General features: G+C 49.4%; 1 protein-coding gene across 1 annotated transcript in view; it reads right to left on the reverse strand.

Moving 5' to 3' along the window:
• SKIC2 (SKI2 subunit of superkiller complex) overlaps window positions 1-14,790 on the reverse strand; it is a 45,630-nt gene that overhangs the window by 19,835 nt on the left and 11,005 nt on the right. The window contains exons 10-18 of the mRNA XM_081852335.1: window positions 14,429-14,574; window positions 13,378-13,524; window positions 13,008-13,092; window positions 11,055-11,161; window positions 8,355-8,501; window positions 7,085-7,184; window positions 5,233-5,445; window positions 2,996-3,106; window positions 557-668 (exon numbers count right to left, since the gene is read on the reverse strand). Coding sequence (XP_081708461.1) covers window positions 557-668; window positions 2,996-3,106; window positions 5,233-5,445; window positions 7,085-7,184; window positions 8,355-8,501; window positions 11,055-11,161; window positions 13,008-13,092; window positions 13,378-13,524; window positions 14,429-14,574 — 1,168 coding nt within the window. The remainder of the gene's footprint in view (window positions 1-556; window positions 669-2,995; window positions 3,107-5,232; window positions 5,446-7,084; window positions 7,185-8,354; window positions 8,502-11,054; window positions 11,162-13,007; window positions 13,093-13,377; window positions 13,525-14,428; window positions 14,575-14,790) is intronic.

Below are 14,790 nucleotides of genomic sequence, written 5' to 3' on the forward strand. Positions count from 1 at the left end.
GAAACAACGAGGAAAGAGGCAGTACTGAGATGTGGAGATATGCTTCAGAGATCCAGACTGTGGGGAGCTCTGAAAAATTAATAATTATAATTTGGACTATAATTTTTTTATTTTAGTTTTTTTATTTTAATTGGAGTATTATGATTGGATATATTAATTGGATGTTTTTTATTGGAAAATCAATAAAAATGATTTAAAAAAAAAGAAAGAAGAAGCGCTTGTTCAACAGTGGAACAGACTCCCTTGGAAACTCTCCTTCCTTGGAGGTTTCTAAACAGAGGTTGGGTGGCCAGTTGTCCTGGATGCTTTTAGTTGAGATTCCTGCATCACAGCGGGTTGGACTAGATGACCCTCAGGGTCCCTTCCAACTCTACAATTCTTTAAGAAGCCAGAGAATAAAACGTGGGTAGAAAAACCCACGGAGGAACGGGGGGCAGGGAAATGATTAAATATGGAAGGAAAGCAAGCCTTAAGGCCAGGGAGGTACTTTGCCACTGCGGTCTGCAAAACAGGTGCACGTCAAAGTTGCCTGCCCTCCTTCCACTTTCCCTGTTACCTGGCACCAGATCCCGGAAGTTTGTGCCGTCGTGTTTGCGGATCGAATCAAAGACCACTGTCCTTGCCGGCATGTTCACTCCCATGGCGAAAGTCTCAGTGGCAAAGAGGATCTGAATCAAGAACAATGGAGAAAAATGGGTGTCAGGTTGCTCCTTATGTTTGTCCCCTGCCCAGTGTCAGCTTCGCCTTTGAGCCGGTGCCAACGACTGGGCTCAACCTCTTCAGCCCCGACTGGACCAGACTGGACCAAGCGAGCTGGGAAGCACTTCCAGAGACCTTCCACTGCAGGAGAGCAGGTCTAAGTGCTATGGACTCACAACTGTGAGCATCAAACTCAGTGCCAAAGTCAGCAGAGCACAGCAGAGTATGAACTACACGAACGACGGCTCTGAAGCATAAAGTCTTTATTCTTTTACAGCTACTGCAAACTAAAAAATAAGCTAGAAACGAAACACTGGACTGCATGAGTGTTACAGCTGCTTAAGCAGCCGTCTTATCTCTACACAGGGAACACTCAGACTCCCACAGAGTCAGGCTGGAGCAGAAGAAGCGATGAGCAGATTCCACCCCCTCCTTTCTGAAAACAATGTCAGGAGATTCTTGCAATAGGAGGAGTGAAATATCCACCCCCACCCCCAACCGTTCAGTTTCTTTTAATTATTTTTTTTTACATTTTCATCTCGCCTTGCCTGCAAGGAACTCAAGGTTGCATGTAGGAGGTCCCCACCCTTTCATTCTCACCTTGTGGGCATTTACAGATAGGTAGCCGTGTTGGTCTGCCATAGTCAAAACAAAAAAAATTCCTTCCAGTAGCACCTTAAAGACCAACTAAGTTAGTTCTAGGTATGAGCTTTCGTGTGCATGCACACTTCTTCAGATACACTTGTATCTGAAGATACACTTGTATCTGAAGAAGTGTGCATGCACACGAAAGCTCATACCAAGAACTAACTTAGTTGGTCTTTAAGGTGCTACTGGAAGGAATTTTTTTTTGTTTTGACTTGTGGGCATTATTATTATTATTTGTCAGGGGTTCAGGGAGAGAGGCGCAGATGAGGGAGGAGACAGAGAGCGAGGGGGAAGGATTCCAGGGTGACGAGGAAGAGGATGACAATGACCCAAGATTGTCCATGAGTCCGTCCAGTGAATCGGAGGACTCCCAAAAGGGAGCCCCTCTGGTCAAGCCAAGGGGAGCTAGAGGGGGAAGCAGTCAGGAGCAGGGAAACGAAGGGGGAACCCCCAGTGGGAGTTGGAGAGCGAGACCGGCTGCTCCGCTGGAACGGAGTGAGGGGGGAGGAGTGACCAGTGTGTCAGAAGGAGCAGAACAGGAAGCAGAGAGGGGAAGGAGATCAGGGCAAAATGTCCTGCCGGAAGGGGAGGAAAGTAGTATCGAGAGCAGTGTAACTGTCGAAGGGAAGGTCAGGAGCAACGTACGCGCGCCAAGTTCAAAATGGGAGGCGCGCGGAAGTGAAGAGAGTCCTGGGGAGGACCCTGGTCCCAAAGCCCGAAGGAGGGGGGAGGAGGCGCCAGAGGATTCAGCCTCTGGGGAGTCCCGAAGGGAGAGAACACAGGGGGGCAGAAAGACCCTGCGGAAAAGGAAAGAGAGGAAGAGGTGGACCAGTACAAGCCTCTTAAACTGGTGTAGAGGCGGGACTGACTCAGAGGGGACTTCAGCGGTCTAAGCGTAACAGACGTAGAGTCACGGAGCTCGGATGTGAAGCTAAGAATGTTCTTCAATAAAAGCTTTTGTACATAAGCCGGACTGGACTTTGGTCTCTTGTGAGCTGGGACCACGGGTGACTCTGACATTATTATTATTATTATTACCCCACCCATCTGGCTGGGTTTCCCCAGCCACTCTGGGCGGCTCCCAACAGAATATTAAAAACACAATAAAACATCAGGCATTAAAAAATTCCCAATACAGAGCTGCCTTCAGGTGTCTTCTAAAAGTCAGATAGTTGTTTATTTCCTTGGCATCTGATGGGAGGGTGTTCCACAGGGCGGGCGCCACCACTAAGAAGGCCCTCTGCCTGGTTCCCTGTAACTTCACTTCTCGCAGTGAAGGAACCGCCAGAAGGCCCTTGGAGATGGACCTCAGTGTCTGGGGTAGACGATGGGGGTGGAGACGCTCATGGCCAAGTGGGAACAGGAACCTGTGTCGACTTCAGGTCGTACCCACACTTTAAACCGTCATGGCTTCCCCCCAAAGAATCCTGGGAAATGTTAAGGGTGAAGTGTTGTTGGGAGACTCGCTCACAGAGCCACACCCTCCACAAACTACAGCTCCCAGGATTCTTTGGGGGGAAGTCATGACTGCTAAAAGCAGCACAAGAGTGCATTAAAAGTACTGTGCAGATGTGACCTCAGTCCGAGTCTAGCACTCTTAACAGCCACACGGCGGCACCTCTCCAAAGTATAAGCTCAAAGGACTCACCTTGACAAGGCCTTTGCTGAACAGCATCTCCACCACTTCCTTTAGGATGGGCAGGATGCCGCTGTGATGAACCCCAATGCCTCGCTTCAAGAGATCCACCATATGAAGGACCTAGAAGAATAGCAACCGGGCTGTTAAAACGCTGTTAAAAAAAGACAAAGCCCGGCAGCCCCTTCCCTATTGCTTCCAGGAAGCTCGTCACCATCTTGGATTTCTCTGCTGAATGAAGCTTTCAAGAAACTCCTTGGAAATAACGTCTATACAACTCTGGTGGCCATTGTTAAGTTGTGGGTTGACATAGCCGACGACACAGCGATTTCTCCAACTAGCTCTTTATTTCGTAAGCTGGAATAGAACTGACTGCAAACAGCTCAGCCGGCCTGCTTTTATAGGCAGCCGGCTGTCAACATTGTAACAACAACAGCCCAGAGTTCCCGCCTAAAATAACTGACGCGGACCTGAGGGAAAACTATCTACAGACCTGATTGAAAACTATATACAGTATCCCCCTGCTGGCCCAGGGTGAAACTTCACTACATAACACCCCTCCCCACCGAGATAAGGCGTTAGTTACAATCGTAATGGTTTCCTTATATACAGCACTACGCGTAATGGTTCAATTAGGCACAAAAGCATATTGGTTACATTTCCCATACTTAGACCAACAGTGATACATGTCCAACAACATAGTCCTTTAAATAAGTTGGGCACTTGGGAACTCTGCCAGACCGCCGGGGACTGGTAGCCAAGTCCGGAGGGCCACACAGTTCTTGCTGAGGCTGTGGTGCGACCCTAGGTGGCGTTGGAACCAAATCCCCTGGATCCGCTGCTGTGGGTGGAGCCTCCGCAAGTGGAGTGGTCTGAGTCTGTGGTAAGTCTGGCAGACCCTCTGAAGCGGCTTGGTTCGGCTCCACGCTGGCAGTTGATGCTTAGGCTTGCGAGACAACTTGGGTAGTGGCGGCCATTTTGAAGTTTTAACCCAGGCCTTTGAGGGGTGGTGGCTGTTGAAATCCAGTCCAATCTGCTGCCAATCCGCTACAAGTCCAAGGTGCTGGTACAGTGGTACTTTGGGTTAAGAACTTAATTCGTTCTGGAGGTCTGTTCTTAACCTGAAACTGTTCTTAACCTGAGGTACCACTTTAGCTAATGGGGCCTCCTGCTGCCGCCACACGATTTCTGTTCTCATCCTGAAGCAAAGTTCTTAACCTGAGGTACTATTTCTGGGTTAGCGGAGTCTGTAACCTGAAGCGTCTGTCACCTGATGTACCACTGTACTAACGTAGAAAGCCCTTAAGAAAATAATAATACACCCTGTGCCTCACGCTGGCAAAGACAAAGGGTGGTCTCCAATGTTAGTTCTACTCAGAGAAGACCCAATTAAATTAAGGGCTATGGCTCACTTTGGTTTTTTCATTTCAATGGCTCTACCCTGAGAGGAACTGAATTGGATGCAACCTGAAGTACTCCGTCTCTTTCTTCCTCCTTCCTGGTATCTACTCCACCTCTTGCAAGCCATGTTTTCCACACCCAGTCCCTTTCCCACTTCACACAAAGAGACCACAATGCAGCCAATCGGAAGCCGCGCCTTGGTTTTCGAACAGTTTCGGGAGTTGAACGGACTCCCAGAATGGATTAAGTTCAAGAACCAAGGTACCACTGTACAGTATAGTCCTCAGATGACATATCAGATATTAAACTGATAAGAACAGGTGCTACCCTTGATCTTAGTCAAAAAGCAAAGAAGCAATATGAAATCAGCTTTTTAAAATTCTATACAGTGGTACCTCGGGTTAAGTACTTAATTCGTTCTGGAGGTCCGTACTTAACCTGAAACTGTTCTTAACCTGAAGCACCACTTTAGCTAATGGGGCCTCCCGCTGCCACGCAATTTCTGCTCTCATCCTGAAGCAAAGTTCTTAACCTGAAGCACTACTTCTGGGTTAGCGGAGTCTGCAACCTGAAGCGTATGTAACCTGAAGCGTATGTAACCTGAGGTACCACTGTATTCTACAACTTCTTGGGACATATGTGGAAGGCGATGAAAATATACGACTGAAGCCATTATCTAGCAGTCAAGTTGTTCCAAGGCACGGCTTTTCCTCCCTGGGCAGCGAAGCTGTTTTGCAGCCCGGTTCCCCTCAGCAACCCTAAAACTGAACAGACCCCTTCATGCCAAGAGGCCCAGCGCCCTGTGGGCCTCGCCGCAAAGCCAACCACTGGCTGCCCCACTCTCTGACCTGAGGCAGCTGGCGGTCTGTGCCCTTCAGGCGGGAGATGCACTTCTGAAAGAAGACGTGGATCTCGCTCTTCTCGTTCGTGGTGGTCAGGTTGACGGTGGTGAGCATGGAGGCGTTGTCGTCGCAGCGGTTGCGGGAGAAGGTGAAGGCCACCACGGGCAGCTGGTCTTTCTTGCGCAGCATGTCGATAAGGGAGAGCCAGATGTTCTTGTCCTGAGGGGAACGCCACAGGTCAACTTGGCTTGGGGCCTAGGCCGGCATCCTGGACTACAAGTCCCATCAGCCTCCGCCACCATGGCCACACTCACCTATCTTTTTTTAAAAAAAATAAATAAATATGCTTTTTATTAAGTTTTCATTTTAAATACACCAACACCAACAAACAAAAATACAGTGGTGCCTCGCAAGACGAAAAGAATCCGTTCCACGAATCTCTTCGTCTAGCGGTTTTTTCGTCTTGCGAAGCAAGCCCATTGACGGCTTAGCGGATTAGCGCTATTAGTGGCTTTTAGCAGCTTTTAGCGGCTTACCGGCTTATCAGATAAGCGGCTTAGCGGCTTAGAAAAAGGGGGGGGAAGGAAAAAAACCCCGCAGGAACTCGCAAGACATTTTCGTCTTGCGAAGCAAGCCCATAGGAAATTCGTTTTGCGAAGCACCTCCAAAATGGAAAACCCTTTCGTCTAGCGGGTTTTCCGTCTTGCGAGGCGTTCCTCTTGCGGGATACCACTGTATCAAGTCTTTTTACATGTATCTTACTTTGTGCTCCATAGAGCCACTGACTTCCCTCCTTCCCTTCCACAGGTTTTCTTATTCCAATCTTTAATTCACAGTTTCATTAGTAAAAGACTAAACCATGACATAAGATTTATTTCAGTCCTGCTAACGTCTTCAAATTTCTACAGTTCTCACTTATATAGACCATAAATTTACTCCATTCTTTTTGGTACTTTGTCTCCTCCTGCCTGCGAATCCTATGTGTCAGTTTTGCTAGTTCTGTGTACTTGACCAACTTTGTCTGCCACTCCTTTAGAGTCGGTATCTCCTGTGTTTTCCACTTTTGGGCTATCAGAACTCTGGCTGCTGTTGTAGCATACATATACAGTGGTGCCTCGCAAGACGGAAAACCCGCTAGACGAAAGGGTTTTCCGTTTTGGAGGCGCTTCGCAAAACGAATTTCCCTATGGGCTTGCTTCGCAAGACGAAAATGTCTTGCGAGTTCCTGCGGGTTCCCCCCCCCTTTTTCTAAGCCGCTAAGCCGCTTATCAGCTGATCCGCTGATCCGCTAAGCCGCTAAAAGCCGCTAATAGCGCTAATCCACTAAGCCGTCAATGGGCTTGCTTCGCAAGACGAAGAAACCGCTAGACGAAGAGAATCGCGGAACGGATTCTTTTCGTCTTGCGAGGCACCACTGTATAATCTTTGGTCCGTCTTCTTAATATCCTCTCCTATCAAACCTAGCAGTAGTTCTTCAGGCTTTTTTGGGAAAGTATATTTAAACATCTTTTTAAATTCATTATAGATCAATTCCCAAGACTCTTTCATTTTGTCACATGTCCACCACATGTGGTAAAAATCACCGTCCTTTTCTTTCATTTCCAACGAATTTTGCTACTTGTCCTATACATTTTTGGTAGTTTGGTGGGAGTAAGATACCAGCGATAAACCATTTTTTTAAAAAAAAGCTACGCCAAAGGAGAAATTGTGACATTAGGTCCTAATGAACCCATTCTCCATTGCCCTTCCCGTTACAACACACAGCAGCACTGGGTCATTTTATGCAATTATTGTTGCCGGGGGGGGCAGCATCAAACTCCCTCCCTCCCAGGTCCACGATGAACCTGGCCCAGCGTACCTGGCCTGCCCCAGCCCCTGGGTGCATAGGCTGCTTGGCCCCGAAGGTCTGGGAATGCTTGCTGGCTCGCTCCTTCTTGGCATCCACAGCATCGTAATACCTGGAGGATTTGTTTGGACGGGGAGAAAGGGGCGAGAGGAAACACGACCAAGGCGTATAAAGTTACTCATGGTGCAGGGGAAAGGGGGCAGAGGTTTTTTTCTCTCAGAAATACTCCAAGACATCTAGTGGAGCTGAGCATTGGACGGTCAACTTTTTTTCTGCCTGAGGCAAAGGACAAGATGGCCGCCGCTCCCAGTTCCATAGCTAAACCGGCTGCTGAATCTTACTTCAATACTGGCAACAGGACAGCACCCCTCGCCCCGCCACGTCCATGGGGAGCAAGTTCACTCAGGGCAGGCTGTGAATGGCACATGCCATCTCTGCCCTTCTGATGCCTTGCCACCATTCCCCCAACCATCCCTGAGCATCTGCCGCCTGAGGCAACTGCTTCACTTGGCCTACACGCAGGGCCGGCCCCACAGAGGGTTCCGGCCAGCCAAAGGAAGGATTCGTTCATAAAGCACACCAAGTTTAGGGGTTTTGGACAAATTAATGGAGAGCAGCCTCAGCTACCAATAGCTACTGGTCATGATGGCTATATATCAAAATCCAGCATCACGGGTAGAATACCAGAGTTGTTGGGACTCGCAAGCAGGGAAAGCGGCTTTTGTGCTCAGGTCCTGCTGCCAAGATACCAATAGGGATCTGGTTGGACAGTAAGAAGCTGAACTATTTGTCTGATCCATTATTATTATTATTTATTATATTTCTCACTTTATGTACGTAAGCAAAGGGTGGATAAGACATTATTCCACGGACTACAAGTAAAAAAAGAGAAAAAAGGAGGAAAGGGTGCCATTTTCGGCTTGTCTCAGGCAGGAAGAGAGTGTCTTGGGCTGGGGTTGGAGTAAACCTAAGGCATGGTTCGCAAGCCAACCTTATGCCAGCAGTAGCCAATGCCATGCCCTCCTGACCTTCTTGGACTACAACTCCCATCATCCTCAACCGTCGGCCAAACCGGCTTCCCTGCCCTGCCCTAACTGTTTTACAAGTCCACGCCCCTGCCATTTAGATGGACTAAGTGAGCTGCTTCTGGAGACAAGATCTGGGGTACCATTAAAGTGCAGTTATTGGGCTTATTACACTTTTGGCCACCAAGGTAGGGTGGAGGCTGCCACTTGGCTTCCCACCAGCCGCCAAGACACTCTGCCAGCGCTTCGGCCCTCACCCCTTGGTCAGGAACGTGCCGCGGGCATCGACCAGCAAGAAGAGCTCATTCTGCGTTTTCTGGCTGTTGCCTGTGTACAGGTAATGTTCCAGCGGGACGGGGCGCTTCAGGGTGCTGATCACGTAGATTTTCTTCCTCTTGATCCTCCTGCAAAGAGAGAAGGATGCCCAGCATGGCTGAGTTGCAGACTTCCTGCGTGCAGACTCTCCCGTTTCCCCCAGCTCACCCATGGCACACCTCTACACGGCAGATGCTGGCATGATAGACATGATGGTACTGCAAGGGGGAGGAGCCCTTCTTTATCCCTTCTGGGCCACCTTCCAATGGGAGACAGGCAAGCCAGGGGTGGGCGGGGCCAGGAGCCAAAGTGGGCGGGGCAACAAATGCAAATTTTGCATATGTACAATCAGCTGGCTTCTAGATGTGCTCACAGACACCCCTCTCTGTCTTCCATACAGGCAAGCAAGGCAAGCAAGAGCTGTCCCAGAAACTCCAGCAGGTGCAGAATGCTGCAGCCAGGCTCCTCACGGGGTCTCTGCCATGGGAGAATATTCACCCAGTGCTTTTCAAACTGCACTGGCTCCCGGTAGAGTACAGGGTCAGATTTAAGGTGCTGCTTTTGACCTTTAAAGCCCTTCACGGCCTAGGACCCTCATACCTACGGGACCACCTCTCCTGGTATGCCCCGCGAAGGACCTTAAGGTCCATAAGTAGCAACACCCTAGTGGTCCTGGGCCCTAAGGAAGTTAGATTAGCTTCAGCCAAAGTCAGGGCCTTTTCAACACTGGCTATGGCCTGGTGGAACGCTCTGTCTCATGAGACCAGGGCCCTGCAGGATCTGATTTCTTTCTGCAGGGTCTGTAAGACAGAGTTGTTCCACCTGGCCTTTGGCTTGGAGCCAATTTGATTCCCTCCCCCTCTTTCTTTTTCCTTTCTCCTCCTGCGATGAGGCTACGTTTTAATATTTTAATGTTTCAGCATTTTAATGTTGTCTTTAAGTTGTATTCATTCAACTTGTTTTTATTATGGCTTGTTAGCCGCCCTGAGCCCAGCCTTGGCTGGGGAGGGCGGAGTATAAATAAATAAATATTATTATTATTATTATTATTATTGTTGTTATTATTATTATTATTATTATTGACAGAGTTTAAGGCCACATCCCAACCAGCGAGAAGCACTTAAGGAGGGTGTGGAGCAGCCCCCATCAAGGGTGGGACCGGGTGAGGGGGTGGGACCTGTGAAGAGTCCCTAGGTTGCTGCTGCTGAAGTTTCCCATCCCTGCTGGCAGGGGGTGAACCTGCAGTAAATTGCACCATGCAAGTTGGAGTGACCTCTTTCATTAGCAAAAACACAACCTCCACAGACTGGGCAGGATGTCAGGCCTAATGAGCACAGCATTATCATCTTTGGTAGGTCTTGCCCCTACGAAGCAGTTGTAGGGCCCCACCTCCCCACAGCTGCCTATGTCTCCTCCTCTCCAGGGTCCCCCCCCCAAGCAATCTGAGACTGCATGTCGCCAACATCTTCTCTGCCCTTTTCACGCCTCTTCTGGTCCTGGGAGACCAGTGGGGAGGGGAGCTTGTTGTAGTAGGAAGGGGAGACACCTGAGCCTCAGCAGCAGCCTGCCTCATCTCTGCCTCTGCTCTCCTGTTTCAGCTTCTGTCCTTGATTCTGCACTGCTCTCTGCCACAAACTCTCCTAGCTCACACCAAGCCCTGTCACCTCTTCAGCTTCCAACCATCCTCTCAGTCTTGTCCCTCTTCGCCTTCTGCCAATTGTCCCACCACCATTCCCTGGGCTCTGAGCCTTCTTCCTTTGGGGGTTCCCCTGCTGCTCCCTCCCACCAATCCTCTGCGTCCAACCAAACATGACATCGGCTGTAGCACTTACTATTTACGGGACCGCCTCTCCTGTTACGCCCCGCAGAGGACCTTAAGGTCCATGAATAATCATAGTTTAGAGGTCCTGGGCCCTAAGTCAGACTATCCTCCACCAGGGCCTTTTCAGTGATGGCTCCGACCTGGTGGAATGCTCTGTCCCATGAGACTAGGGCCCTGCAGGACTTAACTTCCTTCCGCAGGGCCTGTAAGACATGAGCTATTCCATCTGCCTTTCAATTTGAACTTAGCCTGATCTTTTATTCCCCTTCCTTCCCTCCCTCTCCCCTTTTTATGAAGATTACCCGCTCTGAGACCCCACAGCTAATTCTCCCCTAGTCTCCTCACTGGCCCAAATAGGACTAATTTAGCCTGCTAGCCCTGGTGATCATCTAATGTTTATTGGATGGATTTCCCCCCTAAATTGATTTTTGATTTTTGAATTTATTGTTATTCACGTTTTATACTGTATTTTATGCTGTTTTTTGTTGTATGACAAGTAAGTGTTTTAAATTTGTTGTTAGCCGACCCTGAGCCCGGTTTTCTGAACCAGGAAGGGCGGGTTATAAATAACATTTTATTATTATTATTTATTATTACTATTCTTTAATTGGCAGTTTATTAAGGTTTTCGTATTCCATAAAAGCAGTATTCTCCTTTATTCCCTCCTCAGCCCCGTCCCCTCCATCCCTCATCCCTCCCTCTTCCTAGAACCATAGAACTGCAGAGTTGGAAGGGACCCCCAAGGGCCATCTAGTCCAACCCCCTGCAATGCAGGAATCACAGCACCAAGGTTTTCATTTCTGACTGCACCACATCTTACCCTATCCAGTCAGCAAACTCCAGGGTGTTGGGGACGGTGGCACTCAGCAAAATTATGTTCACGTGGTCTGGAAGCATGATGAGAACCTCCTCCCAGACAACCCCACGCTGCAAGGGAACAGAAGAAATTAAGAAGACCTCTGCTGTGTGTGTCAGGCCCATGGCCTATCTGGTCTGGCATCCTGCTCTCACAGCAGCCAACCAGGTGTCTGTGCGATGGCCGCCAGAAGGACCTGAGTACAACAAGAAGATTCCCCCCTCCCCCTGTTTTTCCAGGTTCCGTCCAGGCCTTCGCCATCTCTATTCTGGACTGTACCAGTTCAGAGTGGGACGCGGGTGGCGCTGTGGGTTAAACCGCAGAGCCTAGGACTTGCTCATCAGAAGGTCGGCGGTTCGAATCCCCGCGACGGGGTGAGCTCCCGTTGCTCGGTCCCTGCTCCTGCCAACCTAGCAGTTCAAAAGCACGTCAAAGTGCAAGTAGATAAATAGGTACCGCTCTGGCGGGAAGGTAAACGGTGTTTCCGTGCGCTGCTCTGGTTCACCAGAAGCAGCTCAGTCATGCTGGCCACATGAACCGGAAGCTGTACACCGACTCCCTCGGCCAGTAAAGCGAGATGAGCTCCACAACCCCAGAGTCGGTCACCACTGGACCTAATGGTCAGGGGTCCCTTTACCTTTACCAGTTCAGAACATAAGCGGGAGGCTGAACCCTTCCCCACCGCCATGTCAAACAACACTCTGCAAATGGAACAGTAGTACATCAGGGAGAAGGGCCGTGTAGCCAAGCAGTGGGCCACATGCTTTTGTACGCAAAAGGGCCCAGGCAGGGTGTGGTGATCAGGTGGGAGTGCTATGAGGAATTATGAAAATATAGGGCAAGCCATTGCGTCCACAATGAAAGCATTGCGTTGAGCCATTTTGACATGATTCCTGATCAGTCCAAGCCTCTGCATCTCTGCCCCATTTCTCTTGCTTCACCAGGCATCCTGGGCCATAAGACAGTAGGTAACTTTGATGTAGTTTGTTAGGAAACAGAGTTTCACATGGAGGTGATAAAGATGCCTATTTTTCCTTGCCATCGTTCTCTTCCTGTTTACTGCCTCTTTATGACCTCCGGGGTTTGCTAAATGCATTCCTCCTTAATTCCTGTTTTATTTACCTGGACATGTATGCATGCTCAAAGTTGTCTTTGTAGTTAAAAGGATTTCTCTGATCTAACTTTGTCCCTACGTGGTGTTGTTTTTTGAAATGCTCAGAGGAAATCTGATTAGTTCTCACGAACACTGTGTAAAAAGTTCTTTTGTGAATAAAACGACCTGGGCCAAGGGGTGGTGAGATTGGCACTTCCTCCCAGAGTCTTGCTGGACAAGCCTCATGTCTATTTTATTCATCAGGGTCCAGTCCTTCCTTCGCCCCATTTTTCCAGGTTACATCCAGGCCTTCGCCATCTCTATTCTGGACTGTACCAGTTCAGAGCACAAGCGGGAGGCTGAATCCTTCCCCACTACATGTCAAACAACTCTCCACAAATGGAACAGTAGTAAATCAAGGAGAAGGCCGGGTAGCCAAGCCGCGGGACACATGCTTTTGTATGCAAAGGGGCCCAGGCAGGGTTAGAAGAAGCCACATCAGAAACCCTGAAGAGCCACTTCCAGTCAACGCAGACGATAATGAGCTAGAAGGAGCAATGCTCAGGTGAAGAACAAGGCAGTTACCTATGTTTCTAGGAAGGCTGAGGATGGGGAGAGGAGCTGCAGGCTCTGATCTGCGTGCAGAATGCAGTCCCTGGTAGCAGGTCCCAGGTTCAGTTCCTGGCACCTGCAGGCAGGGCTAGGAAAGACCTCAGACCCGGGAAAGCTGCTGCCAGCCCATGCAGACAACACTGCCTCGACTTGGTACGAGGCGGATCCTGATGTTCCAAGCCCTGCTCCCCTTGGTGTGCGCATTTCCTCACCTCTGAGTCGTTGATGTAATGCACCTCGTCAAAGATCACCCACTCCAAGTCTCTGAGGACATCTGAGCCATTATAGAGCATTGACCTGAGGGTTTTTGGAAAGAGAAAGGGATATTGTAAGGCCGGGACTCTTTACCCTGACCAACAGCGGAACAAGGGCTGGCTGGTAATAATAGTAATAATAGTAATAATAGTAATAATAGTACTAGTAGTAATAATAGGAAATATTATTACTATTATTATTAGACCCATTTAGGATGGGTCTAAAGAGTGACATTTGTCTTTTCCAAGAGCTCCTTCTAAACCAAGGATTGCCAGCATTTCAGGGCACATTTTGAAACCCCTCCCTATTTATACCCCAAATCCTCACCGAAGGATCTCCGTCGTCATGATGAGGCAGGAGGCATCTGGATGGAGCTGAACGTCCCCCGTCAACAACCCCACGTCCCCAAAGGTGTTCTTGAAATCCCGAAACTTCTGGTTAGAAAGAGCTTTGATTGGGGAAGTGTAGATGGTGCTGCAGAAGGAGCCAGGGAAGAAAATAAAGAGTTTTAGAAGTTCCAAAGCAGGGGACTCTGGACTCCAGCATACCCAATACTCTGGCGGGAAGGTAAACGGTGTTTCCATGCGCTGCTCTGGTTCGCCAGAAGCGGCTTAGTCATGCTGGCCACATGACCCAGAAGCTGTACGCCGGCTCCCTCGGCCAGTAAAGCAAGATGAGTGCCGCAACCCCAGAGTCGGTCACGACTGGACCTAATGGTCAGGGGCCCCTTTACCTTTACTAGGCAATCATAGGCAATAGCCTGGGACAGGAGTCTGTTTTACTACTTTCCCTCCCTATATGGGTCAATAAAAACGGATATTTTGTCATCCTAGTTCTTATCTGACCAAGGCCTCACAGGCTCAACCCTAGCAGGTTCAATACAGTGATACCTTGGGTTACATACGCTTCAGGTTACAGACTCTGCTAACCCAGAAATAGAGCTTCAGGTTAAGAACTTTGCTTCAGGATGAGAACAGAAACCGTGCTATGGCAGCGCGGTGGCAGCAGGAGGCCCCATTAGCTAAAGTGGTGCTTCAGGTTAAGAACAGTTTCAGGTTAAGAACAGACCTCTGGAACGAATTAAGTTCTTAACCCGAGGTACCACTATATTTTACATAACAGTGTTCATTTGGGCATGGAGGGCAGCTAAATACTGTAAGGGCTACTGTGGTATAGTGGTTAGTGTCAGACTATGACCTGGGAGACCAGGGTTCAAATCCCCCCTCTGCCATGGAGATCGCTGAGCACCCACGGGCCAGTTGCCACCTCTCTGCCAGGGTTTTTGTGAGGAAAACTACATACTTCTCCTCCTCGAGCTTCTTGGAGGAACGGTGGGGTGCAAATGTTAATTATTATCATTCATAACAGCCACTCTCACCGTGTCATGTGCTTCTGGGACAGAGCAATGGCGTATTCCGCCACCACGGTCTTTCCGGCAGAGGTGTGGGCAGCGACAAACACGGAGTCATGCTTCTCCAAGTGGAGAATCGCCTGCTTCTGGAAAACGTCTGGCTCAAAAGGCCACTGAGGAGTGGGGAGAAAGAGAGAGGAAGTCACACGGGGGCGGGAGTTTAGCATCATCAGTCCTTGGCCCCACCCCCATCGTTCAGCCCGGACACTGAGATCCAGCGCTGAAGGCCTTCTGGCGGTTCCCTCATTGCGAGAAGTGAGGTTACAGGGAACCAGGCAGAGGGCCTTCTCGGTAGTGGTGCCCGCCCTGTGGAATGCCCTCCCTTCAGA

The sequence above is a fragment of the Podarcis erhardii genome (genome assembly GCF_964252035.2).
Source record: "Podarcis erhardii genome assembly, chromosome: 2".
NCBI lineage: Eukaryota > Metazoa > Chordata > Lepidosauria > Squamata > Lacertidae > Podarcis > Podarcis erhardii.